The sequence below is a fragment of the Rattus rattus genome, chromosome 9, assembly GCF_011064425.1.
Source record: "Rattus rattus isolate New Zealand chromosome 9, Rrattus_CSIRO_v1, whole genome shotgun sequence".
Lineage (NCBI taxonomy): Eukaryota > Metazoa > Chordata > Mammalia > Rodentia > Muridae > Rattus > Rattus rattus.
In genome coordinates, this window is record NC_046162.1 from 2294598 (window position 1) to 2311772 (window position 17175).

Here is a 17175-nt window from a genome sequence, read left to right on the forward strand (position 1 = left end):
TCAAGTCTATCCCCCATTCCCTCCCCTCCAGTTCATTCTCTGTCCCCAATACCCTATTCTCTCCCAACTTAATGTATTCTTTTTCTTTTTCATATTTGAATCAGAACTTCAAATGTTTATTCTAAGATACCATCATGTGACAAAGATCTGTCTATAATTTTTAAATAAACATATTATGGGATTGCACTCATGGAGATAGAGTGAGTGTCCCAGATACCAGCATGTCAGTAGCACTCCAAGATCACTCACTTCTATGAATACATTCTTAGTGGCCTGGAGTCTAGCTTGTCAGGGCTCCTTACCTCGGGCGAATTTCGCATCTTTGAGAGACTTGGGAATCTCTCGTGCCTTGTTGCAAAGGTTAGTGGTGCTTACCAGTGCTCTGCGATACACCAGACATTTCCTATGACAAGAATGACCCTCTACCAGAGCTGAGAAAACCTGGTTTGATTCACAGCTGTACAGCAGAAATCTGACAATGTGCACAGTCATAGAGTGAAAAGACTCCATAGTCCATAGCCCACCCTCCACCTCTCTGCCTTCTTCAGCCACACACTTCATTTTCAGGCCTTTAGAGAAGCTAAACGAGCAGTTTAGTTCTCCTTACCGCTAGCCCTAGCACCGTATGGTGATGCCCCTGGCTTTAGCCAGTGATCTATTGCTACGAAGAGACACCGTGGCCAGGGCAACTCATATGAAATGAAACATTAATTGAGGTCTTGCTTACAGTTTTAGAGTTACTACTCCTCACTATCATGATAGGAGACAGGCAGGCATGTCTGTGGAGCAGTACCTGAGGTCTTCACTTCATGATCTGCAGGCAGCAAGCAGAGAGTCACACTGAGCCTGGTGTGGGCTTTTGAAACCTCAAAGTCCACCCCCCAGCAACCCGTTTCCTTTAAGGAGGCTACACCCCCTAATCCTCCTAATCCTCTCATAGTTTCATTCCTGGTGACTAAGCATTCAAACATGAGCTTACGAGCCATCCTCATTCAAACCACCACCCCTAACTTCAGGCCTTGGGTAGCATAATGGAAAACATTGCACTATGAAGCCATTTTCAATGATACAGTGCAGCAAGACTTGTGAAAGATGCTGGACCATCAAGACAAGGTACATGAGGTATATGTGTGCTTCAAATCAGTGAGAAAAGCCAGTGAGCAACTCCAGAAAACACAATCGTTCCAGATATTTCACAGATTATGTTGCCCTGAGATAAGTATGTTTTTTTCCCCCGGACACTTAGAAAAAGCTCACAAGTTCATTGATTGCAAGAGTTTTCCTCACAAAAAGCTTAGCAACACCCTTATCAGGGACTCTGTAAACATCTAGGCCTGTTGTAAAAATATAAAAAATAAACACAGTATGGTTGTCTTTTACCTTGCTTGGTTCAGCACCACAGCACCAAGATGTCTGCTGGATATCTTAAGTCTCAGTCAGCAAAGCATCTCACCCGCTCTGCTCCATCCCATATCCCACTGCCAAAGGCCTCTCTCTGAGCCTGGCAGCAATCTCTCTACCTATCTAATTCCCAAGGCAGGCTGCCACCATGCCAGAAACACACGTCGAAACTCCGTGCTGGCCCAGACTAGCCGCCCTACACTCCCTTATCCTTAAATCTGCACATGAAAGAACACACAACACAATAACCTTTGACCCAATTGATAAGATATAATTGCCCACCTAAACAAACAAAGCCCAGTACCATCCATCTCTTAAAAACATTAATAACAACCTGTAAATACACAGAACGAAATGTTAACGTCACCTGCCATGACTTCTTGCCCTCTCTCTCCTCTCTCTTCCTTTCTGTTCCAGTCTCCTCTTCTTCCTTCAAACTTCTCTCCCGCCCATCCTTCCTTCTCCTCCAATGACAGGCCTCCTCCTATCCTGTACCTGCCCCTCACCTGTACTTTACAAATTCAATGGGGAGAAGGCTCTGGTGAAGTCACCTGATTCCTGAGCACATGATTAGGCAGCAGGCCTTGGGGCAGTGGAATTAGCATCAAAATACAGATAACTCCAGGGCAAACCACAACACTGGCCTATGTCTTCTTGGTTCGTGAAGGGCCTTAGAGAACTACATACAGTGCCTGCAGAATTTTCCAGAACCACCTCACCTTGACTTTCTCTTCCTGTCCTCTGAAGTTGAAGGCCTGAGTGTCTAAATACACACACAAATATTGCCAGGAATATTTGTCTACCCTTCCCATAGGTGTCACCGGTTATTGACACTAACATGTCTACCTTTTCTCTCCCTGTGTACACTTTTTTCCTGAATATTTGTAGATTTGAGATAGATACATGAAACTTTATTCCTAAATTCATAGGCCTCCAGCACCTAAAATCTCAGACCTGTCCTGCATTACTACCAAGTGTCTCTCCCATTCAGGGAACTGGGCACTGATACAGTGCTGTTACCCCATATGTATGCAGTACATCGAAATCTCTCCTGTCCAGGCTGGGGAAAGAAAGTTCTTACCGTTTAAACATGAGGATCAGAATTGGATCATCAGGTGCTGGGTGGTGGAGGTGCACACCTCTAATCCCAGCACTTTGGAGGGAGAGGCCAGCCTTGTCTGCAGGGCTAGCCCCAGGAAAGCCAGGGCTACCCAGAAAAGCCCTGTCTTGAAAAATGAAAACAAACAGAACAAAACATAGCTCATAAGAACCTGTGTAAAAGCCAGGTTGAGTCCACGATGAGGGTGTTGCTAAGCTGTATGTAGGGAAAACTTACAATCAATGAACTTGTGAGCTTTGTCTAAGTGTCCAGGGAAACAAAATACTTGTGTCAGGCCCAGTTGAACGATGTACCTAAGCAGCCCCTTAAAACCAGGCCAACAAGGAACACCTGAGAGAATCACCCGAGAGCTCCCACGAGCCTACGAAGACATGACAACTCAATGCTCAGTCCTAGGCAGTCTCTGAGACAGAAAGGGATATTAAGGGAACTGAAGAGCTCAGGATGAAGTAGTGTGGACATAGTTGGTCGTGATGTAAGTACTAGCTCATTAATTCCATGCAAGTGCTTGCTTTGGTGTCTGTTGGTGTTGCTGTGTTAGAGACTGAATTCAAGGCTTGTGTGCACTACTGAGCCAGATCCCCAGCCCTAACTCATTGATTCTTATGGTTTAGTAGTGGTAGCAAATATAGGAGCTCTGTACTGTCTCTGTAATCTTCCTGTAAACCAAAATTTGTTCTACAGTTAGCAGTTTATTCTAAGCACAGGACAGTTGCTATCTCTAGAAGTGACATAGAGGAGGGGCCTCAGATAAGAGTTGTAATTCCAGAATTTTGCATAGTTTAGCATTTCCATAGTGCACTCGTAGTACAGTAATTTTCTTGAATGAAAAATCACAAGTATTTTGCTTCTCCACTTCTGTTCACTTCCAAGTAGGGAACTTTCTGTAGGGAGATATTCCTCACACATGTTGTTGGCCTCTTGCAGCTCGGGGTCCTGCTCTTGTGGAGATTGGACCAACGAGGCCGAGTACAGGGGACACCACTCCTGAAACATGAATATGGGAAACCGCTCACCCATTGCATCTTCCGGCTCCCCCCTCCTGGGGAGTAAGTATGCAGCCCCATGTAGTTTGGTGTGTGTCTCCCTTCATCCTGGGGGTGGGCTCCTGACCCATGTGGACCCAGCCCCAAGTTATTCTGGGAATCTTGACTGCTATATTCTTTACTCTTAGGGATCTGGTTCAGTTGGCAAAGGCAGCAGTAAGTGGGGATGAGAAAGCCCTGGACATGTTTAACTGGAGAAAAAGCAGCTTTGGAAGTTTCCTGAAGACGGGGTCTCAAGAGGGGCTGTCTTTCTTTGTCAGTCTCATGGATGGTGAGCAACTTGGGATGGTAATTGTAGAAATGAAAGAGAGTGAGGGAGGCCTGGCCTGGGTTTTAGGCACAGCAGCGCTGCTGTGTAAAAGGAAGGCTGACTTCAGTGCATGGATGTTTGGATGCTGGGCTTGCTCAAGATGCTCTCCTGCTTAGATGTTGCTGTGCTTTGCTCTAGCAGACATGAGGACAGGCCATCTTAATTTGGGTTGAGGGGTTTTCCTAAAGAAGTCTTATTTTGTTTGGGCTTTTCTTTGTTTTGAGATAGGGTCTTTTTTATGTAGTGTGGGCTTGCCTCTAATTTATGACCTTCGCTCTGCCAAAGTCTCCTAAACGTTGGGATTTCAAGCATACACCAACTATGCCTGACTCATGAGGAAGTTTTTAGGATTTTGGTTTAACTCATTTTTGTTCTTTCCCATCAGTTTTGGTTTGGTTGTGGGTGGGGGAGTCATTTGTTTTTTGAGACAGGATCTTACTACTATATACCCCTGGCAGGCCTGGATCGTGCTGTGTAGACCAGACTGCCTCTGCCTCTCAAGTCTCAGGTGCAGAGATTAAAGGCGTGCACCACCACCACACAGTGGGTACTGTTAAGCACCATCTGTTGATTGTATTTTTTCCTATTTTGTGTGTTGCGGGGGGGGGTGTTTTGTTTTTGCCTAGTCTGATCGTAAAGTCATGGCTACCCTCTTGCCTCAGCTTCCTCAGGGCAGAGACTACAGCTCTACTACCACGCTAACTGACTGGTGATTGTAATATCACTTATTCTCCGTATAGTAAGCAGGAGACAGGAGTCCCAGCCAGGGCTGAAACAAATGCACCCTGACGCTAACGAGAAAGAGAAACAGTCTTATGTGGGGTGTAGTTGAACTCATTTAATCATATTCTTGTCTAGCTTACGAATGAATGAGGCTCAGACTACGGTTACTTTATTTGGCTTTGACAGTTACTTTTTCTTTTTCTTTTTTTTTTCGGAGCTGGGGACGAACTCAGGGCCTTGCGCATGCTAGGGAAGCACTCTACCACTGAGCTAAATCCCCAACCCCGACAGTTAATTTTTCTAAGCACATGATCCCCAGTCTATTTCTCTAATTGCTGGCTACCTCCCCAGCAGTGTACCCCAAATGTTTGCTGTTTCTCCTGGCCATGTACTCATGGTCCATCTCTTCCCATGATGCCCTCCTCCTCCCCCTCCCTCTCCTTATGCTCCCTCCTCAGACCCTAAGCCCAGGAACTGAAGCCCCAATACCTCTCTTCTGCCCAGCTATAGGTTTAGGCATCTTTATTAGCCAATAGTTTTAAATTAAGGAGCAAGGTTTGCACAGCAAAAGTTGGTAAACATGAGAATTCTCTCATAGGCAAGTAGACCTTCGGGTACAGAATTTACCATTACAAAATGTAACAACAGACCAAACGTCAACAGCAGTGCCTGGCAGAGGCCCAGGAAATAAGAACCACAGGAGGTGACAGGGTTTGAGAAGGGAGTCTGCTGGTGTTGGAAGAGTTCCTAGGGTTTATAACTTTTGAATATAGGAGAAATCTTTTGTTTTAGAGAATAAAGAGATAGAGCCAGTGTAGTGGGGCAGCTGAGGAAGTCCCAGAGGGAATATCTAGTCACCATGGGCTAGAGAGAAGGGCATAGGAAGGAGGGCTGAGATGGACAGACTGATGCTGGTAACCTGGAGGAGGATGTGAACAGAGCTATGGAGGATCTAAATCTAGATCCCCAAGATGAGGGCTTTAGGGCATAAGTTCTATGTGTTTTAATTTCCCTCTGTAGAAAATGGGGATTATGTTAGTGTCTGCTGTCTTGTCTGTAAAAGACCTGCTCCATAATCTCTGCTTATTAAATATTAACTGTTAAAATTAGCTTAGATGATCGTGAACTTCCCCACTTAACAAGAACTCAAGTATTTCATGAAGAATAAAATGAGGCCAGAGGACAAGAAGGTCCCCTCAGGAACTTCAGAAAAGAGCCAGAGACTCTGAGAACACATCCATTACTCAGACACCTGAGAAGAAACAAAGGAGGCAGACCAGATGTCGCTGACTCATGGTGAAGTGGTAGTTCAGGGCCGGGCCGGAAGAGGAGGCCACTGCAGTGCCACTGACTCCTGAAGTGTAGATGCTAAGGAGCGTGGGAGGGCAAAAGAAGGAAATGATGGCAAATACCCAATGGCACGGGACCTGGGGACAGAGAGGAGAGTCATCACTGAGGGTCTCAGGATGGGGACCGTATAAATACTCCTAAAGAAGACTGGAGGGGTTGGGGATTTAGCTCAGTGATAGAGCGCTTGCCTAGCAAGCACAAGGCTCAGGGTTCGGTCCTCAGCTCCAAAAAAAAAAGACGAAGACTGGAGAGATGATACCATGGCTCCAGAGGTCCTGAGTTCAGTTCTCGGCAACCACATGGTGGCTCACAACCATCTATAATGGGCTCCAGTGTCCTCCTCTGGAGTGCAGACATGCATGCACACCAAATGCCCATATATATAAAATACCTGTACAAATAAATCTTTAGGGCTGGAGAGATGGCTCAGTGGTTAAGAACTCTGGCTGCTCTTCCAGAGGACCCAGGTTTGACCCTCAGCACCTACATGGTAGCTCAAAACCATCTTTAATTCCAGTCCAATGGGAATCTGATGGTCTCTGTGGTCACTGCATGAATGTGGTACACATATGTACATGCAGGCAACACACCCATACACATAAAATAAATAATAAACAAACAGACCTCCAGCTACTGAGTAGAGATGATGGACCAGCTACAAAGCTATAGAATCAGATGTCTGGATGCTACTTGGTACCTCCCAAGAGAGTAGTGGAGAAGGAATCACACAGACAGACAGCCCAAGCAGGAAAGCACATCTCTTCAGAGGTGGTAGCCTGAGAGACGTTGTGGCAAATGCCTTAAGTTCTTATAAAGATGAGAGACGTACTGTCAGAGCATCCTTAAGGAAATAGGAACAGCTGCTCGTGGGAATCACTGGAAGATAGATGACCAGAGCCACCTCTCTCCCTAGGGACAGTGCACTATGTGGATGAAAAGGGCAAGACTGCTCAGGTGGCATCCACGGACAGCTCTATCCAGACCCTGTTCTACATCGAGAAGAGAGAGGCACTGGTTGTGGTCACACAGAACCTTCTCCTGTCTCTGTATGTGGTGAATCCTGAGGGGGAAGCTGAAGAAGTCATGAAGGTAGGTAAAGGAGCAAGGTGCAGGGATAGCCTGGGCTAGCCTAGATGCTGAGATAAACTCAAAGACCTGGGACCATGTTTTCTTGCCTACTTTGACTGTCTTTCCAATCTTGGTTAGCAAGATCAATGGCTCCCTATCACTTGCAAGATAGAGCAGCTAACAGAGCTGATCAGTGTCCCTTTTCACTCTAGGCCATTTGATATAAGCATGGAAAAAGAGATTTTTCTGGTATCTCTGAACAGGTATGGACAGGATCCGGTTTGCCTAGGTTGCCTGGCTTGCTTCTAGTCTGTGCCCTTCTCAATCAGAGAATTCAGCTTCAGCCTATCATTGGGCTTCCACAACAGAGCTGGATGAGGAGACATGGTTCCCACTTTCTAGACAATGCTCTGAGGACACTTTCATTGGCCCAGAGCAGGGGGTGGCATTGCCCAGTGTCCGATGCACTGTCACTTCAGCAAAATGGTCCTTCACACCCACTGTTTGCCACCATAGGCATTCACTTGGTTTTACACAATGAGCAAATGATGGTTACCTTGCTCAACTGTAATGTTTTTAAGACACCAGGATGTTGATGTAGGAAATAGAGCTGTGTCGTTAGCTCTGAGACCTTCTGCATGTTAAGAGGTCCACTAGGAAGGCGTGCGGGACCACCACAAGCTCCTGGATAAAGGCCACCTGTGTTCCTGTACAGTTCATGTGAGAGCTCTGCTGCTGGCTGCCCGTTAGCCCTTCCACCCCCTCCACTTTAAAGTATGTGTAAGTGTTTTGCCAGTGTGCATGTCTGTACACCACATACATGCCAGAAGAGGGTGTTGAATCTCATGAAACTGGAGTTATGAGCTACCAAATGGGTTCTGGGAGTCGAACACAAGTTCTCTGGAAGAGTAGTCGGTGCTCTTACCTGTTGAGCCATATTTCTAGCCCCCTATTGTTTCTTTTATCAGTTTTTTGGGTTTTGGTTAGGTTCGTTGTTTGTTTGTTTGGGTTTTCCCCCTTTTTTGGGGGGGCATGGAGTGGCAGATTAGCTTATTTGACTATTGTTTTGTTTTGTTTTGAGATAAGGCCTCATGTGCCACATTGGCCTGGAACTTGCTACGTAGCCAAGGCTCACCTTGAACTCCTAATCCTCCTGCCTTAGTTTATTAAATTCTGAGATTACAGATGTAAGCCAGAATGCCCAGCTGGTCCCTTGATCTATAAGAGTCTGTGAACTAGGGTTGGGGATTTAGCTCAGTGGTAGAGTGCTTGCCTAGCAAGCGCAAGGCCCTGGGTTCGGTCCCCAGCTCCGAAAAAAAGAAAAGAAAAAAAAAAAAAAAGAGTCTGTGAACTATAGAGAATGCTGAACTTTCCATAAAGGTATTCTTCTAGGTTGGAGAGTCCATTGTTTCCTATAACAGCAGCTGTAAATTCCATGAGTTGCATGGACCTGGGGTCTTAGTCAGTTGAGCCAACTTGACAAGACAGGGTTTCTCTGTGTAGCCCTGGCTGTCCTGGAACTTCCTTAGTAGACCAGGCTAGCCTTGAACTAGACATCTACCTGTCTCTGCCTCCTGAATGCTAGGTGCGTGCCACCACAGCCTGGCTACCTGGTCAGTTCTGGTTGAGAAACAGCTTTCTGGATTGCATCGAGTGGCCTCCCTGTGTCCTTGTACGGAGTCTAGAGAGAAGGAGAAAGAACACATGAGTTTGAGGGAGAGTGTGATCATGAGTTGGCTGCTGTATCTGGTCCTAAGGTCTGAGTCCACCCTTAGTTACCCCTTAATGACCTTCTAAAGGCCCTCCTTGCACATACAGTCACATAGGTAGTTGGTGCCTGATTAGCTCCTTACTGGTTGGACTCTGGGAAAGTTTACTTTCTGCAAACAGTGAGGATGGGAGACCTTCCCCAAAGCATAGTCATGACAGAACGAGGAGCGCCAGCGTGCCTGATATGCACTCTGGAATGCCCACAGTGCACTCGGTTGGAGATCGCTTCATGTGTAAGTTGCTGTTTGCTTCAGCCTATATGTCTGTTAAAAAAATCCTTTCAGAATTTTTATTTTATTTTATGTGTATGGGTGTTTTGCTTGCATGGATGTCTGTGTACCATGAGTGTGCCTGGTGCCCACTGAAGCCAGAAGAGGTTGTCGGGTCCCCTGAGACTGGTAATACAGGCAGTTGTGAACAGCCACGTGGGGGCTGAGAATCAAACCTGGTCCTCCGGAAGAGCAGTCAATGCTCCTAACTGCTGAGCCATCTCTCCAGACCAACCCTGTGTCTGGTCTTTCCCACCCTTTATCCCATTTCACCCCCTAACACTAGATTGGAGAGAAGCAAGGATAGAGAAGAGAGATGGATTAAGAAAATCCCTGAATCTAATTTTTTTTTTCCTTTTGTTTCTTCTGTGACCACAGCTACAAACTGCAGCCAGCCAGCCACCCCGCCTACTGGGGCATTAGCGTTTATATAGCCTCTGAAAAGTTCCCAGAATTCCAAAGGTCACACAATTGCAGAGAATATCATGAGGCAAAATATGCTGAGGACAGCCCCATATCCCACCCCTGGGATTAAAATGAAAGCATGTTCTTATAATGTTTCTGTGCTTTTTAAAGGAACCAAAATTCCATAATTACCACTGCACAGCCCCTTAAAAATTAGGCCACCTTCCCACTTCCACTGTTTGCCCTGTGTGGCTGCCCCTCCGTGCGTCTCAGTGATGTCACCGAAGGCCAGATGCCAGGCTAGCACGGTCTCTTCAGGCACCTCTGAGAGCAGGTGCTTCTTTCAAGTTGCCTTTCTCCTCATACAGGTAAAGTTGAGTGGGAAGACAGGCCGCCGGGCAGATATCACTCTGATAGAGGGCAGTCTTCTTGTGACAGCTATTGGGGAACCTGTGCTCAGGTGAGAAGTTGTCCTCACAGACTCTGGAAAATCCTGTCAGGAACAGATTCTTTCAATAGACACCCAGAATATGTATACTGTGATGAGTTCTCACGTATTAGACCTCACCTATTCTGGCTGTCGTCCCTGCCTTCCCTATGCCTTCAGCAGGATGACCATGATATGCACCGCCCTTGCAGTCACATTGCCTGGTTTGGAAGAAATTTGTTTTTGACATAGAGTTTTGTTGCTGCTGTTTACGTTGCTTATGTTGGTGCCCAGCAATGCTCCTGCCTCTGTTCTCAAGTAGCTAGGACTACAGTATACCCTGCCAAACCTAGTTCTGCATGGTTTCTTAAGATTAGCATAGAAACACAGCACTCTTTTTGGCCTCTCAGTCCAGCGTAATGTTCACTGTTGCCGTGTAGCTGGGACTCCTGTGTTCTCGCCTTCCTCTACAGTCATGTTTAAAGATGACTAGCCTTGTAACAGTATAGCATCAAGTTCCTTTTGGTATTAGGAGTCTGTGGTGCACAGCTCTATGTTTTCCCAGGCTTGGTACAAACAGCCCTCAGATCAGGAGGACACTAATATCACCCTTCCCAACACTTTTCCTCTTCCATTGCAGGTTCTGGGACTTAGAACGGGGAGAGAATTACATACTGAGTCTACAGGAGAAGTTTGGCTTTGAAAAGGGAGAGAATATAAACTCTGTGTGTTACTGTAAAGCCAAAGGTAACATTTCTTGGTCTGACATGAAAAAAAAAAAAATAGAAACCACTTGAAGCACTGTGTCAAGAAAAAAGTTATGGAGGTATGTAGAGCTTATTCAAAAATGAAAGCTGGGTATTGTGGCGTAGACCTTCAGTCCCAGTGCTCAGAAGGCAGAGGCAGGTGGATCGCTGTGAGTTCAAGCCCAGCCTGGTCTATGTTTTAGGTTTCAGGACAGCAAAAGCTAAAAAGTGAAATACTATTTTAAAAAAGGAAAGAAAGAAAAAGAAAGATGCCAAGCGGTGGTGGTATACCCCCTCTGCATTTGTGAGGCTGAGTTAAAGGCCAGCCTGGTCTACAAAACAAGTTCCAGGACAGCCAGGGCTACACAGAGAAACCCTGACTCAGTAAAACCATAAGACTGACACTGATGTTATGGGTTATGGGTTGATGCCCCTCCCTCCCTGGGTTGGTGTGGGTCATGTTTGTGCAGCAGTGAAGGTATACAAATGTACACGCGTGCCGATACACAGACAGGAAGTCAGGAGATGAACCAGAGAGCCACTGAGCACCAGTGGGGGCTCTGGGGAAGCAGCCTTAGTGAGGCAGCTTGGAGCACAGCATTCATGACCACCACCTTATAAGTCTTTCTCAACCCGACTAACACATGCTTTGCTTTTACCTGTAGGTCTCCTGGCAGCTGGTACCCATAAAGGACGAGTAGCCATGTGGAAGAAAGTGCCAGTGTCCCCAAGTGGCCGTGGGGCGGAGGGCAAGGACATGTGGGCCCTTCAGACACCTACTGAGCTTGAAGGAAACATCACACAGATAAAGGTGCAGCGTTCAGTTCCGTATCACACTTGACGCACTCACTGTCTGCTGTACCAAAGAGACCACAACTAACTCGGAGCATGTTTTCATCACCCAGTTACATCAGAAGAATAACACCAACAAGAAATCAGGAAGATATGTTCCTAATGCTTAGGAACTGAGCCAGATCTTGAGTTCAAAAAACGATCAGCCCAGGTTATATGCTAAGACCCTGTCTCAAAAGAAAAGAATAAATTTTAAATGTCCTTTGATTTCAGTATTGCAGATAAGGGATTTTGGATGTATTATAATATGTGTCAGTCTATTTACCAATCCCTCTGTCTCTACACACACACACACACACACACACACACACACACACACACACACACACATAATCATATATAAATATGTTTAAAACAGCTTCATCAAGATACAAGTTACATGCCCAGTGTTTTTAGTATGTTCACAGAGTTTTGCCAGCCTTCATCACAAATTTTTTTTCTTTACAGTAAACCTTAAAACATTTTAATCACTCTCAAAAGAAATCCATACCACTCCTCTACTTTCCTTCTCCCAGCCTTCCATAGCCAGTAATACACACTGTGACTGGATTGGTCTGCGCCGGACATTTCATAGAAAATAAAGCAAAGTGGATCCGGCCTTAACCCCAGTACCTTTAACCAGGAGGCAGAGGAGTGGGTCTCTGAGTTCCAAGACAACAGGGCTGTGAAGAGAGACTTTATCTCAAAAATCTAGATGGGTGGGTGGGTGGATGGATGGATGATGGATGAGTGGGTGGCTGGGTGGGTGGGTGGGTGGGTGGGTGGGTGGGTGGGTGGGTGGATGGATGATGGATGAGTAGGTGGCTGGGTGGGTGGGTGGATGGATGGATGATGGATGAGTGGGTGGCTGGGTAGGTGGGTGGGTGGATGGATGTGTCTTCTTTGCTGGCCTGGGGCTTCTTTTATGTCACCCAGGTGTCAGTGTTCCTTTCTGTGGTTGAGTATCCTGTTGTATGGGTGAAGTGGAGTTTTTCTGTTACGCAGCTGACTGGCGTTCGGGGTTTTTCCCACTTTGGTGCTGTTAGGGATGAAGCTGTTAGGAATGTTTGTGTACAGGTTTTGTATGGACGTGTGCTTCGTCTCTTGGAAGCACGTTGTTGTTAATTTGTCACTTTGCTGTCACTCTGTCTGAAGAGACAGAGGCACCACACCTTCTAATATTCCAGTAGGACGCTTGTGGGAATGAGCACATTAGTAGAGCCTCTGTGAAGTCTTGCTGAGTCCAGCATCATCTGGATCCCTTCCCAGCTACCTGGCCCCTCTTCTTCAGCCATATTCTGATGTGTTACTCTTAAGTATTTGTTGAAAACTGGACAAGATAGACTTGAAGCTAGAATACTAATATTTCTCACCAGCAGAAGAAAGCTGGATAATTTAATGGTATAAATTTCCTATAAATTCATAGAAAATATATATGAATATGTTATAATCAGAATGACAAATTTCTAGCAGATGCCCTGGTTAGAGCAGACGTTTGGTAGGACAGCTACAAAGATGTCTGCCTGCCAGGTCACAACTCACATCTATCAGTATTTAAAAATTTTTCTACAACGTATATATTTTACCTTTTTAAGAATTTTTAAAATAACAAGAAGTGGCTGTGGGCGCTCATAGGGGGCATTGATATACTTCCTGCCCGTGTCTCCCTGCTTTGCTTATGCGTTCGATTCTCCCTACACGGTACTGAAGTGGGGCTCCAGGAAGAACCTGCTGGCGGTGAGCACCTCCGACTCCGTGTCCATCCTCAGTGAGCAAGCCATGTCGTCACACTTCCACCAGCAAGTGGCCGCCGTGCAGATCTCCCCGAGCCTAGTCAACGTGTCGTTCCTGTCCACGGGGAGCACGCACAGCCTGCGCACCGACATGCACATCAGTGGAGTGTTCGCCACCAAGGTGACTGCACAGGGGGCCTGTGGGTGTCACGTAAGGGTCTTCTGCCTGCTGGGGCATTAGGGTAATTCAGAATAGCAAGGGGACATAGAGACAGCTTAAGCTGTTCCCATTACCATCCTGAATGACCATCGTATGTATAAAGAAAACAGTAAAAGCACCCAGGCATTTTGGGTCTAACCTGTACCCTGGAAGACTCAGGGACCTGACATCAGGCTGACAGCATGGTAAGCCTCAGTGATGCAGGAAGAGGGCAGGCTTTGGAGACACGCAGCGGGGTCTGGTCTGTATCCTACTTCTCACCTCTGCCTTCTGACATCCTTTTCTTTAGGATGCTGTGGCTGTCTGGAATGGAAAACAGGTGGCGATCTTTGAACCTTCAGGATCCACCTTACGCAATGCAGGTTAGAATCTGCTCTGCTGCTCCTCTGACCTGTGAGTCCTAAGGAGCAAGGATGAGCTCCTCTGTCTCAGGGATGACAGAATAGCAGGTGCTAACCGTCGTGTGTGTTGCCAACCTCCCTGACTGATATGCTCCTCAGCACCTTTGGCTGGGGCACGAAGCCTCCAAAGTTCCTCATGATGTGGGCTGGTGCATATCAGGCATGATAATGTCCTAGGTGTTGAGCTCCTGGGGACACCTTCAACCAGGGGAAGAGGAAATAAGGTTGATAAGCAGGTGGGTGGTGTGTTGAGTCTCCCAGATCAGGCCTAGGGCTCTAGAGCCCTCCATAGTTCCCTGTGTTCAGAGCGGATGTTCCCTTGTGTCTTTTCCTTCTCTTTAATTGTTTCTTCATATTTCTTGGCTTTACATTTTTAGAGTTTGTACTTTTTTTTTTTTATTCTGGAACTCTGTACAGGATTCAGGTAAGATAGTGTCATGTTACCACGAGACCAGGCCGACTAGGGATTCCACGCAGGGGACTTGTCCCAGGCTGCTGCTGTTTTCATGCTCCTCTTTCATTTCAGGGACATTCCTGTGTGAAACGTCGGTGCTAGCCATGCACGAGGAAAGCATTTACACTGTGGAGCCAAACCGACTCCAAGTCCGCACCTGGCAGGTGAGTGACTCGACAGTGAGTGTGACGACAAAGTTACAGCCACATTTACAATGCTGTCTTTCCATTGGCTGGCTCACTGCAAAATACATGCTCCGGGGTAGCCTACCCACCCACGGCTGCGCACTCTGGCTTTAGCAGACTCGAATGGAGCGTCAGCTGTGGATGAGATGAGAGAGGGCGAGGTGATAACTTGTGGTTTCTTTGGAAAGTCAGTTATGTCAAATGACATTTTGTTGGGGCCCAAAGGTGAGAGGGTGTTTTGATAAGCAGACACATAAAAGGACATGTGGTGTTTAGAAGAAATAGAAATATAACCCAACAGACAGTAGACAGTGCTGGAGAGCATTGGTACACCTTGCCGTTCCTTAGTGGTCATCATTTGTCATGACTTCATAAAAAGAAATGCACCAAAAAATCTTCTGGTGGCCTCTTGCTGCTTCTGGGGACTGGGGCTGGTTGGCACAGTGAGGTAAATCTATTTCTAGATATGTCAGCTGATACAGACTCATGTGGAGCTTTACTAAGACACACTCATGGTGTTTTACTGAGACGAGACCTGTGGGACGACACATGATGTTTGGAGGGAGTATAAATAGAACTCAGTGGACAGTGATGGCGGACTGGCATAGATAGCTTTGCAATGCTTCGTTAGTCTCGAGTCTCCTTTCCATTAAGAGAGGCAAAGGCAGAGATCTTCTCCTGGCATCCCTACAAGTTCTAGTCACTCCTGCTGACTTGTGCCACTTTGGTGGAGGCCTTGCAGTTTCTGCTGGGTCGTTCCACCACTGCTGACTCATGTATGCTATGCTGATACTACTGACCTGGACTGCTGGTATCCTGACAACTGGAGATTGAAATCTCCCCCAAGGAACTACTTCTAAACAACATACAGCAGAGCCTCAAGGCTTCTTCTGTATCGAGCTGCTCCTAGTTCATGCGAACTATACTGCTGATATCCTGACAACATGGGTTGGACTTACTCCAAGAACTATTTCTAAATGGGTTCACTTCCCCTGTATCCTAATAACCTTCCTTTTCCTCTACTTCTGGTGGGTGGTAGGCTAGAAAGGAGGTTAAAACATTTTAAAACCCTTTATTAAAAGTAGGTTATGAAAAATCAAAGCCTACAAGGGTGGGACTCACGAGGTTGGAAGGAAAGATGACAGGACACAGTCACAAGAGGTGAAGAACAGGGGATCAGTACCCTTCACTGCCCAGTCTCAGTCAGCAGGCTGCAAGCACAAAGGTCATGGCAGATGAGCCTGGAGCTCCCACAGAACCAGGGCATGACTGAGTAGGCCTGCCTCGGGCCCACTGATCAGCCCCCAGCATTGGAGCCGCATGGCTGCTGCCTGTGCTGCTTGTCCTGCTAGGAGACAAAAAGCACAGGGCAGCAGCGCTGCCTGAAATCTGGGCACAACAGTCATGCCCAGTGGCTGGCCCTGAGAACAGGGTAGTTACAACAGCCTGAAGCTCCCTCAGAAACATCATTACTGAATAGGGCCGGCCCAAGCCACTTGGCCCCCAAACATGTAGCCATGGCGACTGTAGCTTGTGCTGCTTGCCCTGCTGGTAGATGGAGAATGGGGACAGGAGCAGCTGCACTGCCCACAGGCTACGAGCACAGAGATTGAGCCCAGAAAGCCTCAGAGTGACAGACATCCGGGACAGCGGTATACTACAGCCGGGAGTGCACACAGAACCTGCCCCCTAACGTCCTGCCTAGCTGCAGGGTCACTCTGACTCTGGGCAACAGCAGGATAGCCAGACAAGTCGGGATAATAGTCCAGTATTTGTGGAAACCAGAAACTGCCGAAGCCAGAGACCTTAAACTAGACCAACAACTTGTTGTAATGAGTATTTGGATGTAAAGCTGTTTGGGGAAAAAATACTGTGTAACACATGACAGTTTCCATTACAACTTTAACAAGGGAATATGCGGTGGAGAGGTGGGAAAGATGGAGGAACAGAGCCAGGAGTGTGTAGTGGAGAGAGGCCAAATAACTGCAGATGAGCGAGGGCTGCGGAAAGCAGGGAAGCATGGTTCTTGCAGAGTGGGGCCCACAGGATGATGTGCAAAGCCTGGAGCTTAGCAGGTTCAGCCCTGAACATACTGCCCAGCTGCACAGTTGCCCTGGTTCTGAGCAACGACAGGGTGTCTGAGATGAAAAATGGTCCACTTTCTGGACTGGACTCCTGGAAAGACTCCTGGAGGCCACATTGGTCTCTGTGGTCCACTGCCCCAGGCCATGGTGAAGCTGGGGTTTATGTGGTTGTCTGTGGTCCTACCGCAGGTAGTCATAGTGATACCAGTGGCTCATGTCGTCACCAAAAGTCCTTTGGGTTTGGTGGTCTGTGCTGCTGCCTAAGACCATGATGGTGTCCTTAGCTATGCTGTGGCAGAGTGCTGTGTTAATGTCATGGTCTGTGCTGCCACTGGAGACCGTGCTGAAGTCCATGGCATGTGCTTGTTGCGTATAATTTTTAAAAACACAATGGCTCCGTTGCTCAGGACCTCAGCTACCGCTGGCTCCCTCTCAAGGCTTGTCCATTCCTCTCAGCTTAGCTCTGCCAACGGCCAGCTTCTGACTTGGCTGCTCTCTTTCTCTGCCCACCTTTGCTCCACGGATGGAGAATACTAGACAGCTTTGTTATTTTAAAACTAACCAGATAGCACCATTGCTGGGCACTGAATCTCCTGCCCTACCGGAAGTTCTATCTTTACCCTTTGCCAAGC

General features: G+C 47.0%; 1 protein-coding gene across 2 annotated transcripts in view; it reads left to right on the plus strand.

The window, feature by feature from the left end:
• Positions 1-17175, plus strand: part of Ift140 (intraflagellar transport 140) — a 77176-nt gene that overhangs the window by 1892 nt on the left and 58109 nt on the right. For both annotated transcript variants that reach the window (XM_032914329.1, XM_032914328.1), the window contains exons 3-11: positions 3449-3570; positions 3696-3838; positions 6864-7039; positions 9831-9922; positions 10530-10636; positions 11301-11446; positions 13177-13380; positions 13709-13781; positions 14347-14438. In XM_032914329.1, the coding sequence (XP_032770220.1) occupies positions 3449-3570; positions 3696-3838; positions 6864-7039; positions 9831-9922; positions 10530-10636; positions 11301-11446; positions 13177-13380; positions 13709-13781; positions 14347-14438 (1155 nt within the window). The remainder of the gene's footprint in view (positions 1-3448; positions 3571-3695; positions 3839-6863; positions 7040-9830; positions 9923-10529; positions 10637-11300; positions 11447-13176; positions 13381-13708; positions 13782-14346; positions 14439-17175) is intronic.